The 17505-nt window shown below is 42.1% G+C and overlaps 1 protein-coding gene across 1 annotated transcript in view; it reads right to left on the bottom strand.

Annotated features, from left to right (window-relative positions):
• Window positions 1-17505, bottom strand: part of SLC20A2 (solute carrier family 20 member 2) — a 39400-nt gene that overhangs the window by 15365 nt on the left and 6530 nt on the right. Inside the window, exons 3-8 of the mRNA XM_010169951.2 lie at window positions 12539-12679; window positions 11249-11334; window positions 9145-9241; window positions 7013-7129; window positions 6121-6324; window positions 4112-4700 (exon numbers count right to left, since the gene is read on the bottom strand). Of these exons, the coding sequence (XP_010168253.1) occupies window positions 4112-4700; window positions 6121-6324; window positions 7013-7129; window positions 9145-9241; window positions 11249-11334; window positions 12539-12679 (1234 nt within the window). The remainder of the gene's footprint in view (window positions 1-4111; window positions 4701-6120; window positions 6325-7012; window positions 7130-9144; window positions 9242-11248; window positions 11335-12538; window positions 12680-17505) is intronic.

Raw genomic sequence — 17505 nt, forward strand, 5'->3', positions numbered from 1 at the left:
GTCCAACTCAACCATAGGTGTATATAATCCCCACCAGCCAGCAAAGCCCAGCCTCCCGGCCTCTCTGGAAAGCTGGCTCTGAGCAAGCATTTAGGAAGCTGGCAGCTCTCCTTGTGTCACACTCCTGGCCTAGGTCTTTTTTTCCATCCTGCCCTTTTTATTCTCCTGTTGCCCTTGCAGTGACCTGACATGCTCCCTTTGTGCACGGGTGCTGAGCCAGTGGGACCTGCTCATTTGGCTCTGCTAATTAAGTTCAACAACAACATTTTTTTCAGTGGTTCTGTCCCAACACATTTAGTGGGGATTTTAAATTCTTTAGATTTCATTCAGCCCATGTGCATGATGGTGTCACAAGGCTCTCGGCCCAGCTCAGTTAGTCCCAGCCCTGGAAGGGCTCCAGCATCCTTGACACAGCCCATATAAGCTCTGCTGCAGGGGGGCAGGAGGGGATGCTCTGAACAAAACAGGCACCCAAATAAGGAGTTACCATGACTGCCTGTTTCTTTTAACGCACAACTGCCCCGGTCAGGATCCCTGCTGATGTCAGCCTAAACACAAGCCCTGATCACTACAAACATCAGCTCCTACAGCAAAGATGGCTGGTATCGTTAGGGTGCTCAAAAGCATAACCTTGGTAGAAATTGGGGTCTAGATACCCTTATTATGAGTTAGTTCTGCAGTTAAAGACAAAATACTGATTTAACTCTCCCAGGTCCAGGGGAAAAGCCTGGACAATGAAACAAGAGAGATCTCCATATCATTTTTTGCCCACTAAAGTGCTATACAAACTATATGGGGCACTTCTGCTCCAAAAAGTGTTTCTGAGCTGCACCATGGTTCAGTCTGTACTGTATACCTCACGCTTATACATGCTCTGAAACAGGTCAATCATTTAACTACCTGCAGTTTTTCATTTTAATATTAGCTTTTATTTTTTCTCTCTTTGCTCCTCTTATCTGCTCCTATCCCTTCAAGGAATACTAGCAGACAGCCTGATGGAAAATAAATTGAAAACATGGGATGAGAGCGAGTTCCACAATGAGGAACTAAAATGTAGGAGACAAGTCCAAACAAAAAGATGCGGACAACAGAGGTGCTGTCCTAAATATATGAGTGAGGAGCTTAAAACCAAATGCAGAGGAAAGTGAGATTTTAACGACAGGATTCAAGGCTAAGAACAAAAATAGAGAAGCAGCTTGACAGCAGCACCTAGAATGAGCAGAAGGAAAGTGAACGAAGGAGGGAGATGAAAAGATAGCAGCCTTCAGTGCAAGATGGATTGCCAAGGCTTGGTTTCTTACAGAAATGTGGACAGAAAGCTGTGCTACTAACTATGTTGTACTGCATTATTTTTAAAACAACGCATTGCCTTTCAAGCTCTGCAGATCTTTATGCGCCATGCGGAAAAGCCAAGAGCCCAGCGAGAAGTCTTCTGCCCTGCTAGACAAAGACTGGCAAAATGTTTCTGCTACATAATCCACAGGGTAGATAGCTGCATTCCCAGCGTGTTTTATCTACTCAACCCTTTTGGCACACCAAGTGATCTTTGATTTTTATTGCTTAGCTGGAACTCAGTACAATTGCAATGATGGGTTCCTATCCAGTCCTACACCCATGACCATCTTCTTGCATTTCTACCAGCTCTGACAAAATGAAGCTAACTTGTTCTTTAGTTATGCAATTACATGAATTCAGCTTAAGAAGATATTTTGGAATAAACAGCATTCATAAAAAAGCATGCTTGCTGGCAAATTTGGTAGGATCATCAACAGAAGTAGAGATCTGCAAAACACTAAAAATCATGAATTTTCAGGGAAGGATATTGCCAAGGCAACAAGCCAGTCCAAATGCAGAATTCTTGGAGAATTAGGCTGTAAGATGCAACAAAGCATACTGCACAGAGTCTAAACCTTGTATTTCATCCTGTCCAGCTATCAACATCAAATTTGATTTCTGAACCGACTGTGTCCTTAAAGATCACTTCTACAAACTTTACTACCCTTGCCTCCTTCAGAAAAGGCAAGCAATGCTTGCACAAACATGTGAGTCCCTGAGGAGTATGTATAGACATCACCTACAGGGAATAAAGGAGCAGAGGCACCTCCTGGGGTAGGCTGTGAACTTTCTGCAATGGTGTAATGGTTTTCATGGGTCTTTGCTCTTACCCAGTGTCCTCAGAGCAGAGGTCTTGATCAACGGAGCCCATCTGAGAGGAAAGTTAGTTGCACCACTGCCCTCCAATCCAGAGGATGAGGGGACCCTGGATTCCCTCCCAGAGCCAGATCTCTGCAGATACGAAGGGAATAATAACCAGAGCAAGGACAAGAAGGTTCTTCAGAAAGCCCTATTCTGAATTCCCAGGGCACTGGATGGACAGGAAGGGAACAGACATGTTTGTATGTTTTTGAGATGAGCTGTGAGTTAAATCAGGTGGCTGACAAGAGCAAGGAGCAATAACCATTCTCCTTGCCGAGTGGGACGGTGTTTGCCCAGATGCCTAAGGAGGACTGAGAGTTATGAAGGCTGCAAAGCCCCACTGCAAATGCTGAAACCGACGCCAGCAGGGTACAGCTAACATGGCAAGGGTTCAGTGGGAAGGAGACTCAGTACAGCCCCAGCTACAACCCAAATATGGACTGCTGCTTCGACAAGCAGCTTCTGAGTGGATTTATCAGAGGACGTTATCACGATACAGGAAAGAGCGCCTACTAAATACCAAGTGAATCGCTCCAGGCCCAGGGAACAGGCAGTCCAGCCAAATATGCAATGTTCCAGGGATGGAGCAAAACCACCCAAAATGCCCTTCAGCCACATGCCACCGAGATGGCAAAGTGCAATAGAGCCCTGCAGATGAAGCAATGTCATAAGTAGATGAGCAATGTGAGTGCAGATGAGGAAGGTATAAAATGCTCCATCCTGAGCCTACATCCTTTGTCCTTCAGTGAAAAGTCTTGTACTTTGTGGAATAAAACAGAGCTGAGCCTTTGAAAGGAAAGAGGCTGGCAAACGAGTGAGTGAAGGGACACTATTTCGCAGGGGTCTGACCAGATGACAGAGGGCAAAGAGGTGCAGATAAACATTTCGGAGATCAACTTCAAGATTTTGTCAGCTGCCTGAGTCAATATGAACACAAGAGAAAGACTCTTGGAGCATGATCCTTTTTCTTTATTCTTGGGAAATGATGTTAATGCCATGGGATTTAGGGACAGACACACTTAGGCCAAATGACTGAAGTGTGAACTCACTGGCTTCTTCCAAAGGAAGCAACTCAATGGTGATAGCGGCTCTGGATAAAACTCCTGCCAAGGAGCACTGTGTACCAGAACCATGCTGAGAGATGGAAAGCTTCTTAACTGAGCGCTAGGAGATGAGTCATAGCTCATGTCCCCTCAGTATGGGGGCAAGGGAACATGTCCAGGGCTCCTCAGGGGTAGCTCCCTTTATTTTGGTAAGAGAACTGTGGCAGCTGGAGAAGTTGTATGTGCAGTTTATGAACTCCAGTAGGACTTTGACATTAAGGCTTGTTAGATTTTCTGGGCTATTTAGTGATACACTGCCTCACATGGTCCTGGACACCTAGAAAACTCCAAGCAAAAGATTCAGCCACGGGAAGTCTACAAGGGGTGCAGCAATCAGAACGAAGACATTCTTCACACGCTTCTTTTCGCACTGTGACAAGAGATTAAATTAATCTAATGACAAAAATCTAAACCTCTTGTTTGCTGATGGTCTCAGATCTTGTAGTTAAAATAGGCTGTGATCTCTGCGGGGCTGGGACTGTCCTGTTTGCTTTTACAGTGGCTGGCATGCCAGGGGGAGTCTCAATGCCCTGAAGCTTGCCAAAATTAAACCTGAATCAAACTAATTAGTGAACAATTATTTAGTAGTGAATAAAAAAGACGTTACCATTGAGAAGAAAATAAATCACAGACTGAGCAGCCTAACTCCTGGAAAGCAATAGGGACATCAGTGTCACAAGCTTTGCAAAACACAGCCCTGATGATCATCTGCCTGCAGAAATTAATATGTTTTCCAACTGTCCAAGCTGGTAAACCTTGCTCCAAGCACTTAAACCATAAAAGTGCTGGTTTGTGAGATCTCGTCCTCTTACCTGACATCATTACCTCCATGGGCAAAGGATCCAAAGCAAGCTGTTAAGATCTGGAGGAAGTGGAAAAGTAGATGGACCTGAGACGTGTCTTTCTCTTCCTTATCCTCTTCCACAGGATCAACTGGGGGCCGGTTAGGATCTGCAAGTTCAGAGGCCAACTTCATTTCCACCCCGCCTTCCTCCGCCTCGATCTCTGCCTCAGCCACTGCATTGCAATAGCTGGAGTAGCTGTCATAGCGAACTCGCTTCTTGGAGTAGGAAACAGTGTCTCCCACTAACTTCTCACTGTCCTCTGGAGTCGACGTATCCGCTACCTTAAAAGAGGAATGCACAGGCATGCCACAAATAGCAGCTGTGTAACACGTGTAACTGTTGTTGCGTCGTAACAGTTTGTAGTTGTTTTCTTGAGCGGGCCTCTCATCGGTGGCCCTGTCCAGGTGCATTTTCTGGAGCAAGTCTTTGTATAAACCTGAGTCCTTGTGCACAGTGTGATAAACGTGGCCGTCACTCCTCATCTGGCCATCGAAGCTGAAGGTGCCATTGGAAACAGGTGATTTCACTGAGGTGTGCGTCATCGAAAACGCTCTTCCTAAAAAGGCAGAGAGTTAGAGTTTTTATTTCTATAAAATGAAATACAGAAGCCCCCTCCCTCCCACTTTGTAAAATGGCAGTGATGCAAGAGTACAGGACAAATAAGATCAATTTGCAATGTTTGCTGTGAATAAGCCAAGATTAAATTCACTACAAAATAAACTCTGTCATCTTCTGTGCAAAAGAGCTGTGTTCCAGCATTGGGTCTCCCCAGACGTGCTGTATGACCTGCAGCAAGTCACTTTGGATTGGCTACTCAAAAGTGATACTCGAAGGTTAAATCCTCGGGTTCTTTGAAAGTAATTTCTATAAAATTCCTTTCTTGTAAAATAAGCTCTACTTTTTCTGAGGTTTTGTCTACATTGATTAGGCAAAATAAGGATTTCAGGATTCAGGTGGTTTACTGTAATTTCATACTGAATATGAGGTCACCTTTCAAAAGTACCTATGTTTAAGAGACATTTACATAACTTTTAAAATAATTTAAAAAAAAACAGAAAGCAAAGAAGTTTGTATTTGGCAGAAATATTTCCCCAGCTATTCCAACACTTTGTCTATCTTGTTTCTACGAACATAGTGATGGTCATTCCCACTGTATACATTTAAGATTAGTGTGTGCTGTAGGACACGCCACAGCTAAGGCAGTATTTCTAAAGAAACTATCTTTTTCATTTCCTGACTTCACAGATTTCCACTGTGCAACATTCAGAATTGGCTTTAGCTATTTTTAAACTGGAAGCACACACTCAAAGGGCTTCACGTCATGACTTATTTGATTTTGTAAGAATCAGTTGAATATATCAGGCATTTATTAACCATATTACAGGGCTGTGTAGATGTTAGCAAAGAGATATCAAAGTCAGCAGACTGCTAAGTGGAGGCAGGGGCTGCAACCCCACCACATGAGAGAACAAAAAGAGCTTTATGCACACAAGCCTACTTCTTATAAATATACGTTCAGAAAACAATGTGTGAGATTTTTCCAGTGGACACGCTCCAAACAGTCATACATTTGTCAACTAAAGCCCAAATCTTTTCATCTCCTGTGGCAGCATGCTAATCATCTTTATGCTGAATTTAACCTTCACACATCAGCAATTTGTGTTCTCTCTATTTTTACACAGCTTAAAAGGATGGAAACACCATTAAGGATACAAAGTAAAGCAAAAAGGAAAACAATTTTTGTTTTCAGCTGTTTCTAAAATTAAAATACAGCCAAACAAAATGTAATTGTCTTTAAGCCCTCTGTAGAAAATGTCACTTGTAAATGAGCGTCTTTCCCAACAGGTGCTGAAGAGGGATTAGAGCTGGAAATGCCGAACACTAACTTACCATTTACAATAGAGACCTCCTTGCAGTTAAGAAACCCTGTTGAAACAGGGAGAAGATAAACCCTCTGTCTTGTCTTAGTTTCTTACCATACGGTACACGTGGATGGTTCCCATTTGCAATAGTATCTGATGCCCCAGCAGCTTCTGTTACTGAGCCAGTAAGGGGAATCGTGCTCTCGTCAGATGCTTTGGCACCGGGAAGCTCTTTAAAGACTGGTGTTTCTTCATCTTGAATTTTATCAAGACTTTCATCTGATATCCTTGACAGTGCAGCATCTTTCTTTAACCGGCCTAAGGAAATAACAGTACTGTAATTTTAAACCCAACCTATCTGTCTTGCTGCTTATGTTTCCACTGTTTGCATCAATTGCATATATCAACGTGGATACAATAACCTGGCTCCATTTCATACACATTATTTATTTATTTCTTTACGGATTTCATCTGAGAAAATTCTAAATCTTTTTTTCTTCCTACAAAATGAGCTGAAGTGGTAACTGATGTAAAACACCAAGCTGCTCATTTATTAATGAAATCTGAAACTTTCCTCTGCATTTTAAACACTGCATTTGTTGAGAGTAGCAAAACAAACAAGCAAAACACTGTAAAGCTAAAAGCTGTGATCAGCCTAACTTACTGTGAAGTTAAGAAGTCACTTAAAGATAATAATTCTGCCAGATTTTTCCTCTTTAATGTTTCCTTAATAAACTATAAAATTTATTATATTCCAGGATTTATTTTCCTGTTTCTGCTAGAATCTAGAAGAAGTGAGCACTGCAATGGGTTGCCTAGCAAGGTTTTGAATTTCTACCACTGCAGGTTTTTAAGAGCAGGTTACACAAATACATGAGGAATAGTTTAAGCACATCTTGCCTGTGAGTGAGGACTGGATTAGAGGACATCTCAAGGGCACTTCCAGATCTTAAATTAAACTTTCCATGATTTTACATCACTCATATTTCATCAAGCAACTACTTACTTTCTATTTTTCTCTTCATCCAGGGGCACACAAAAAACCAGACTAAGATGGCAAATACTAAGGATACGCCAATTGATATTAGAGCGATGGCCCACATTGGCAGTACCAGTCCCAGTACTGTGAAGACAAAGAAACAAAACCCAAGCAAACCATAAATTAACATAACTTTATCTCATGCAGTGAAAGAACAGTCTGTTGCAGAAAAGCCTGTGTTCACAAAGTATTCTAAAGCAACATGAATGAGCTGATCAATTTTAACATATATATCAGTTACTGCAGTATTTAAAGGTCTAGCTGACATGAAAATATTTGCAGATTTTTTCTTCTAATTCTTTTTTACTCTACTGTGACCTTACTTCCAAAGAAGTCAAGGATAAAACTTCCACATCAGGGCTGCTAAAACAAGTTTGCAGTGATTTTATACACTAATGCACCTTAAACCATGTTGCCCATTAGGGTAAGTATTTACCCGACCTTTGCTCTGGTCAACAAAGCCCGATGCTTAGCTTAATCTAAGCCATTATCTGCTTATGATAATAGCTTCATGTAGCACTTGAGAGCTGAGATTTCAGTCCAGCAATGCACAATCATGTCAGTAACTCCTGTTCCTGTAAGTATCTCCTCAACAGAGCTCCTTGAGCTTGTTCAATTAAATGATCAGACCCTTAATGAAGAAAGTGCTTGGACTCTGATCTTTCAAACCTATATATGCACGCCCATCTTGAAACCTATATGATTAATTCATCCTTGTGAGTACATGTTGCCAGAACAGAGGCCTTGGAGAGTAAGTGTGTATTCCCTGAGTATCAAGAATGGAATCTCACCTTTTTATTCATGCACTTTAGAGACTGCTAAGCTGAAACAGAAGGGACATTAAGATTCTTATTTCATTTATTTTGCTTAATGAGTCACTGCAGAGTGCCTGACCTACTTCTGCAGTACAATTAATGAGGAAATGTTGGTTATACAGCTGATTTACTGTGAAACATCTTGGGTACACAGCCAATTAGACTTAAGAAAAAGGAATAGTTGAGTTATGTTATCCTCAGACTGGGAACTTCTCAAGCTTTTTATTAATTACAGTAATGCTATGCTATGAAGTAAAGTCTGCTAACTGCATTTATAGAGTACATCTAGTGTGTTAGGTTTTGGAGAAAACACATTTCTAGTCAAAAAAAGTCACTTTCTAAGCCTGCTTTCTTAATTCAGGGGCACGCCCAGGAGTGTCTCTTCAATTGCCTGTGCATTCATGGCTCTGGGGCAATAATCTAGTCTAAAGATAGCATTTAATGACCAGAGTCTTCAATAAAGTAGTCAAGAGCACTGAACATCTTTTTTCTGAACTCTTCTTCTGCAAGTGTGTGTTTAAATGTACACCTTGTGTAAAGTTAAATATAAACATATAAATGCAAATATATAAACATAAAATGTGTTAATATAAATATACAAACAAAATTATAAAAATATAAACATAAGTTCAAATATAAACACAAACATAAATGCACATGAAATACACAAATATACAAAAATATAAATAAAGTCCTGAAAATGGCATGTATCATCTCCTACTGAATTGCAATGAAAACACAGCACCCAAGAAAGAAGATGCATTCAGTGCAGCAGAAACAGGCTCGGGGCTTCTTATCATAGCAGGGAAATAAAGAAGTAAATGTAATTAACAGGCTCCATGCCAGATCTGCCAAAGCAATGACTCTGCTGATCTCAGTGGAGCTTTAGCATTAGACTGAGTGCAAACAGCCTACCTGCTCTTACTGCCCACTTTCAACCTTCCCTCCTTCATGCACATCTCTGGAATACCTCTGAGAGCTCCACGCGTGCTCAGATTTACGAAGCCGAAGCTGGCAGCTCAGTATTTCCCTTCCCCTACAGAGGGGTTTTTTTGTAGTTGTGCTCTTCCCCACTAACCCGAGTGATCAGGAGGGAGTCACAAAAGCACACGCACAAAGAGAAGCATGTGGGGAGGTGTATGATTTACTCTTGCCCTCGTTAACTCCTGACATAGGAGATAACCATGTGGTGCTGACAGCTACCTGACAGCACGCTGGCAGAGCATCATCACATGCTGCAGGAAGCCTCCCTCCCTTGCCTCCCGCAGCGGATGGCTCACTCACCTGGTGCCCCCGTGTACATGATGGAAAACACGTTAATAGCTATGGTAGCAGCATAAAACACTGGAAGTGCACGTAGACCATTGGGCACAGGGTCTTCCTGTGTAGAAATCGGGGAAAAAAGGAAACATTAGCTGGATTTTCCACCAGATTCATGTCAGCATGAAATGCCATGAGAAAAACACATGGTCCCCAGTCAGTGCCAGGCAGGTGGAGCTTTTGGGTGGATGGTTAGGAAAGGATGGTGACCTGTCTGCTTACACCCAAATCCACAACGCTGGTCCTGGCAAGCACCAGCATTCTGTGGAAGCTTGACACTGTTAATGGGAATCAGGGAGACAGGTTGTACTTTCGGGTTGGTTGCAGACCTGCTGGGTGACCTGGGGTCAGGTTTCTTCCTGCGAGTGTTTTCTTACCTATCTTGTCTCCAGCATGAGGAGTCCCTTTCGCTTGGCACGACTGAAGGGTGCTGAGCAGGACAAGGCTTCGATATTTTTGAGGTGGAGCTACAAGCACCAATGCCCCCATTGCAAAACTTTATTCCTAACCTGTCCAGTTTTGACTGAGACAGCCTGGCACTTTCCACCAGCCAGCAGAAATCTCTGAAATATTAAGTGCCTGGCCATATTAAACAGGTACCATACATAAAGCGAGTGTGCAGTGTTTAGCATGCTGCTGCCCCTGCTTCAGTCTCGGGCCCTCAGTGCTCAGAAGGAAAGGCTCAGCTGATGGCACAGCGGAAACACACCGTGCGAGTCTCTTTGTGAGGAGACTGCTTTGGCCTTTTGAGGGGTTTCACGTGTTTGCAAAAAACCTGGCAAAGCTAATGGCTGGCTAATGTGGTTTTGTTCCTTGCTGCCATGAGCTATAAAAGGGAGCTGAGAGAAGGCTGCAGCCGCCCTGTGCTATGCCCCGGTCCCAAAGCGTGATGCAGCACAGGCACCCTCAACAAGGACATGAACTCCTACACTAGGGCACGGACTTGCAAGCTAAAATCTGTTCTTTTTTATGCACGCACACAACGCCAGAGTTGCTACCTGCTTATGCAAGAAACTCTACAGATCTCACTACTTTCCGAATGGCACAGATGGCAGTCAGCGACAACTTCCTTAGCTTGAACTTTTTCTGCCTCTTGAATGCTTAAATATGTGGCTTTTATACCAGAGTTCATGTGATTTTGATGACTAATTTCTTAATTTGTTAGGTTTTGAATGCAATAGAGGAGCTTTTCCTTATCCTTTATGCAACTTGAGTAATTTTAAATTCAAAGCTGAGTCCAACCAAATTTATCATCTGCTTTTATCGCTGACATTTATTTATATCAGAAATAACGAATGATGAAGTGGAGGTTACAGGTAGTGTTATTTATAGCAAAAGAATTAATCCCTCATCTATTTAAGTTCCCTGTATAACTGCTAATATAGTGTCTCTTATTTTAGGTCATTGTCATGCACTGCACTCCCCCATTTTAGCAAATTGAATAGTGTGAAACAAATGTGAAGAGCAGATAAAAGTGTTCTGGTTTCCAGTTCATGCTGGGTGTCAGGGAAATAATCTTCCTCACTGGAGATATATGGACTGATGTGACTTCAAAGCTGCCACTTTTGACTGAGGTCACTAAAACCCATCAATTCAAGTTCCTTGAGAATCTAGGAAATATGTAGACGCCCATCTTCTAACATCTGATATGCTAGAAAACCAAAGCTTAAAATTTCAGAACTATCAAATAACAATTAGAGTATCTCCAAGGGAGGACTGTTCTGTTTAAATAACAGTCAGAATGGCTACCATGAGGCCAAGTCAATGCCAACAAGTTTGTACTAATACAGAAGCAATCTCAATGTACCATCCTTTAATCAAACAGAATATACAGTACTAATTATCACATAGCACTTTCTAAGCCTCAAACACTTGTCAAATTACTTACTCTGAGTTTTCAGAGCTGCTAACAACAAGTACTGTTCCAATGGCTATAAAAAAAAAAGACTGGTCTCCTGTCCACAAAGTAAGCCACAAACTTTCAACTCTGGAAACGCCAGCACTCAAATTGAAGCCTAGAACAGAGCCTTCATACTGAGCACTCATTATAATAGTGAGATTTCTTTACCTTGTTTAAAATGAAGAATCTAATCAGCACGAAGAGGACTCCAGACATCAAGCCAGATAACAGTGGGGAAATAAACCAAGATGCAACTGTGTTGAAGAAAAGAAAGAATGGAACATGAAATAAACAGTATGCTTGCAAAAGAGTTAAGTAATAAGTAGTTAATGAGCAATAAATTTAAAACAGTTCTTGTACAACTGGAATTAATGTTTTATATGTTTACTTACAACTGGTGCAACTCAATGTCCACTGACACTCATGAAAGTCAAAGTAATGCTAGGCCAAAACATTTCCCGATAATTTTGCAAGTTTAGCAATCAAACTCATCAGGAAAGTTTCTTGTAGTTTGAGGCAGAGTGGACCAAGAAAGCCCTGGCATTTCCTAATCACCATGACCATGAATGTTGCAAGCAAGTGGAAAGCAACTGCATCTAGCAGGATGCCATGCTGCTCACATGGTAAAGGCTCGATTTCCAGAATGTCATAGCAGCATCAGCTGTAATGAATAATGCATGTACATTTTTTGTAGGCCAGATTTGCAAGTGTCCAGGACTGATTTAGCTGAAGTAGGTGGCAAAACTCCCACTGATTTCAATAAAACCAGATTAGGGCAGCACTCTGGAAATCTCATCCAGAGTGATTTATTGTTTGTGGCATGGTTACCAGACTGATTCTGCTGTTATTGTAAACTCTCTTCTACTTTCAACTGAATTTGAAAAAAATATGCATTGCTCCAACTTCTCTAAAGCTCAATTGTCTTTCCGTGCCTTCAGCATCAAATATTTTTAATAAAGGGTTTAGGCTGCAACTCGGGTTACAAGGCTTCCAAAACAATAATGAAAACTCCTTCACATCCCTGCTTGGCTGTGCTGATGTTGGCAGTGGGAGGCTGCGAGTTAAACATGTGCTGCATGCCCAGCTTTCGCCTCCCTGAAGCTGGTGGGTGGAGAAACATGACTGTGGGCATTCACATGAGAGCAAAAATGAGGTGGCATGAGCTGCCACAAAAAGAATTAGAAGAGGAGGAATGTCACCTTGAATCATGTCTCTAAGGGACAACATCTCCTCAGCTTACTGCTGGGGAAGTGCAACTTGCGTCTTACCCCTTTCTCCAGTGGAAACACACTGCAGCCCTTACTGAACATGGCATCAGTCATCTTCTGAATGACAGGACTGGGGCAGGAAATAATTTAAGGAGGAAGTGCTACCAGCACAAAGCAGATTTCAAGGAATGTTTTTTACAGCCATTGCACACTATTTCACATACCCTCACGCATAAAAGGAAACACTTACCAATCTTGACAAGCTGCATCCACTGGACTCCTTGCGTGCCAATTGCCACCAGAGAAAATCCAATTGTAGCGCCTACGATGCAATGGGTCCCCGATATCGGGAGTTTCAAGAATGATGCAATCAGCTGCCAAACAGCAGAACCTAATAAAAAAACCCAACCATATGGTATAGACAACAACAATAACAATAATGTCACACAGAAAATTCTTCACCATGTACCCACATTCTTTTACAAGCACTGCCTACACTCCACATGCGTAACAGAGATCTCCTAATGAGAGTTTTGTTCCTGTTCTGTCTCTAAAAGCAGATACAAAGACAGTTTAATAGCAGCTTTGAATGCTGTATCTTACTCGTGACTTTTTATTAATAAAAGCTCTTTACACTGCACGCACTACACAACAGTTCTGATTTTTTGTTTTGTTTCGGTTTTTTAAAGTCTCTTAGTATTTACAGCCTGTCTGATTAAATACACAAACTGCTCCCAGCCTGCATCAAGCTTAGAAAACCTCATTCTTGAGAGCTAGACCTGGAAGCCTTCAAGTGATCATTGTGAGGAGGCATCCACTGTTTCACTAATGAACTACCCATGCTCCTAAATTCAGATGCTACCAGAGAAAGGCTCAAATTGCAGGGCAGGGAGTTTTTATGCCTCTTAGTGACGTGTGGCCACCTGGAGACCTCTGTAGGAAAAATGGACTGAGGAGGGAAAAAGGACTCTCTCATTGCCTTAATCTGCAGCTCACTGTGGCACTGGAGAAATTCAGAACTGCAGAAAAGGATTATCTTAGTCATGGAGTAGCCAAAGATACTCTTGGCATAAGGAAATAAGGCATCCCCTAACTAACTAGGGGATGGTGGCTTATGCCCTATGAAGTAAATGTGATGCCTGGTGTCCCACCAGACATCCCAAGGAAGGATGTTTGCCATTAGTGCGGGGGAGGGAAACAACAAAACAACAAACAAACAAAAAAACAAACCAAACAAACAAACAAACAAAAAAACCCCAACAAACCCCAAGCACCAAAGAGGATGCCTTGTATTTGTTTTCAGTCCCAACTTTTGGTAGTTAGAAGAGATCACAGTTGGCCACCAAGCCCTTGAGCATGCAGTACCGTGCTCCAACTCATTTGCACATTGCAAGGACCAGGTTCTCTGCTACTCTTGCAGTGGCGCTAACCTCAGGACACCAAAATAATTTTGGCAGTGACACAAGCTTTCTGTGGATCTCATGTAATATTACAGAATTCTTAGAAAGATCTCTTCTTCATCTTAAGGCTTCATGGCCTTAAGACTAAATTTTCATGTTTTAAAGAGACCTCAATGACAGCAATCAAACTGCCATGAGGTATCTTGTATTTTCTGGCTTGTGCCACCTCTCTTAACAGATCTGCAGCAGACAGAGGTGGTGACCAAAGCAAGGTCACTGAAGGTATGCTGTTACTCAAAATCTCAGCCTCCATCCTCAGTCTGAACAGAAGATGGTTTGAAGTTCTTGAAATAGAGCCATCTGCAAACGGTGACTTGCTGGTATCACACACAGCTATGTTTGGAAGTCAACCAGTTTGTAAAACTGATCTCTCTTGGGGTACTGTCCCGAAACAACTGGTTCTCCTATTGCTATTGGAAATTCTAGCTCAAACAAGGAACACCTGCTCTTTAATTTTTTGGCTTCCCTTCCCCTGTACTAAAGTAAAAATAAATACACTTTGCAACCTTTGACATGAGCTTAGAGGTCAGTAAGTGGAAGTGAGGTGAAAGAGAAAACAGATGATAACATCTGTAAAGAGCCAAATAAACAGATAAGCCAGCCATATGTATGTAATTACAAAATGCTCAGTTTAAAAAATAGGGAAAATGCAACCAAACCACAGCTGCACTGCAAATGTGTGATGAGGGCTGTGTTTTTTGTTGGGGGGGAATAGAGAGAATACAGTGTTATTTCTTGTTGAATCAACTTCACCTTGAAAACAAACAGGGCAGCAAGAGGAAAAGTGGTGGAGGATTGATGGATGGTCTGAGAAGGACAATGTGTGATCTAAAGAAGTTTAAGGAAGCACATTAAGGAACAGAAGAAAATACAAATCAAGCCAGAGCAGGACTTTCCTCTGGGGCTTGCAATGCCTTAACTACCTACATCAGAGCTTTAACTCCTCTTTAACACAAAATGCATGTTCTCAATATTTATCTTTGCAAAAGTAACCTAGGAAGCAGGAGGCTCACTAGACCTGTTACAGAGTCCCAAATTCAGACTCTTCCCGCCTGCTGACACCATGGCCACATACCCTTTCCTCCCAGTTGCTATCTCCTAAAGAAAGAGGGTTGGCTGAGGACTGCCCTGACCAAGAGTCACCAGCGCTGGCTTTCAGGTCAGGGTGCATTTCATGCTCCCCTGCTGCTGAAGGCACCACATCCATTCTCCTGAGGCTCCGGTGCTATGTGCCAGGTGGGAGTCCCCGTTGAGTACCATGCCACCTGCAAGACTGGTTTAGGACTTTGCTTTGCTAATCCTGGCTGAGATGTCTCCTCTGTTGGTGGCAGCTCCTTGGTCGCAGCAGCTGCTGACTTCAGCTCCCACCAGGACCACTACAACAATGCTCAGGCAATTCCTGACAATAACCTGACAATTAGTTAACACTAGGGAAGTACTACAATTTACCCCAAAAAGCAACAGTCCCTAACTTCCTAAATGCCTAACAAACAACATTTTAATATGCAACAAATCATTACAAAATGTTACATTTTAAAATCTCAATCCCATTGCTCCCTGCTTCCTTCTCTCTTAGGAGAGAAGGTCGCCCTGAAAATCACCATCTGCTGTTTGCTGCAAGCATCAAAGGATCTTCCACCAGCATCTGGAAAGAGGATATAGTGACTTTTGGTCTCTCCCAGACTGTTGACTCATTTAAGCCTCATCGAAATTCAGAAGGTAAAAGTCCATTTGCAAAAACATGATCATGAGGCATGAGAAAACAGAGGAGAAAACGCAGAGCAAAAACAGAAAGAGGAAAAGAAAACATCCAGGAAGGCTCAGAGAAAACACAGGAAAAAAAATATCATACATCCAGAGAAAAGCTGGAGATGGATTTGAAGAAAAAACAAAAAAAAAGAAATCTGCAGTTTGTAACTTGTGATTAATTCTGAGATTTAAAAAGTGGAATTTCTTCTTAATGACCTTACTGGAGGAAGGGAATGCAACTGGTCATGAATTTCACACAGGCTTATGTAAATACTCATGCAAATAAGTTGTTTTGTTTGAGCGTCTGGCCAGTTTCCTCGGCAGGAGGCATCTTGAGACTTAAAATTTTGCCCGATCAGGATCAGGATGCCAGAAATAGATACAGAAAAGGAAAAGGACACTTCCTGCAACAGGGATCATGCGTGTCAAGAACATGAAGTTCAGAAGATGCAGGTCCCTTACATTTCAGATGGTGCACGCTGCTCCCGTGCACATGCCCGTGGGAAATGATGGAGCTACCTCAGGAAGCAGAAGGCTAAATGATGCAGGTGGAGTGGTACTAAGAAGCCACTCTACAGCTTGAGGTAAAGACCAGAAATCTGCAGCTGACCTTGCAAGATATCAGAAGAGAGGAACTGATGGGGGGGCCCAAGAGCATTTGATGTGGTTTAAGTTGGCAGCCTCACACAGAGACCGTTTGGGGAAGTGGCTGTGGTCCCAACAGTGATTTCTCGCTAAACAACCCCTCTTCTTCTTGGGCAGGGGAAGGTGGCCAACCTTCATGAGGCTCAGGAACAGCAAAAGTCCAAGGGAACCACCTCCCTGCTCTCAAGCACACAAAGCCACCTCAGACAAGTCCAGAAACCAGCACCCAATGTCCATCTTGATCCATTAAAATTAAAAAAAAAAAGAAAAAAAGCAAAATTTTCCCATTTCCCCATAGAAATGGGAAAATAATCACGTAGTAGACCTCTGCATGGATTCACCTATCACATGTGCAGGTCCTGCCTGAAAACCATGGGGAGGTTAGAGGGGGTAGGTGGAAATAATACTTAGGTTAGGTTTAAGGAAGAAAATCTTTGAGTGGAGCATCCCTTTCCAACAGAGGACACTGTGATGCTTGTATAAATCATGCCACCCTGTCATGGGATGCCACGGACCTGCCAGACTGGTGGTGGGATGGGCAGGCTGGCTCCTTGCCTGGGTTGCCTCTCCCACAGTAAAAGGATTTCCTTCCTGCTGTCTCCTGCCCTTTAAAAGCAGGTTTGCTATTGATCCTTGAGGGAGCTCTCCAAAAGCTCAGAAAGCCTCTTGCATATAAACAAAGAGTAAATATCATGGCTTAATGTTACTTATCTCAGAATATGCTATTTGTTCTAAATGAAGATTAATTTAACTGCAAACAAAAGCACGTGAAGCAGACTCTTAAGGTACGCTGAGCTGCTGTCGGTTTGGGTCAGAAAAATTAAAGAGACCTTCAGTGTGTGACCATCTATCTTTACTGCTCCTTTAGTTTTGCCATGGGCAAGGGTGAAGTGTATGATTAACTGCAATTGGTGAGCTAGACAATTAGTTTAAGCAAATATATTTGGATTTTCTGTAATTTTTTAGAATGATTTAGTTAATTCCTTCTTGTACATATTCCTTGCAAACTGTTATTTCTGTAGGATCTTCTGTACAGTCACAAATGCTATGCTTACATATTTTCCATTTACCAGCATAAAAATCTCCAAAACACTGTTTTTCAGTACCCTAGGAATACATATATATGATCCATTATGTTAAACAACTTTTTCTTCTACTAGTTGAATGGCTGAACCATTGAAAAATGTAAATTATTAGAAGCATTTAAAAAACAGGAGTCTAAAAAAGGAATACAGGTGCCTGCATTCACACAAAACCAGATGTGCAAGTCCAGAAGATGGGAAGACTTAATTAACAATATTCACAACAAACAGGATGACAAACACACAATGAATGTTACTCGGAACAGGAAAGCATTACTTAC

Source organism: Antrostomus carolinensis, unplaced genomic scaffold (genome assembly GCF_000700745.2).
Source record: "Antrostomus carolinensis isolate BGI_N321 unplaced genomic scaffold, ASM70074v2 scaffold18530, whole genome shotgun sequence".
In the NCBI taxonomy this organism is placed as follows: Eukaryota; Metazoa; Chordata; class Aves; order Caprimulgiformes; family Caprimulgidae; genus Antrostomus; species Antrostomus carolinensis.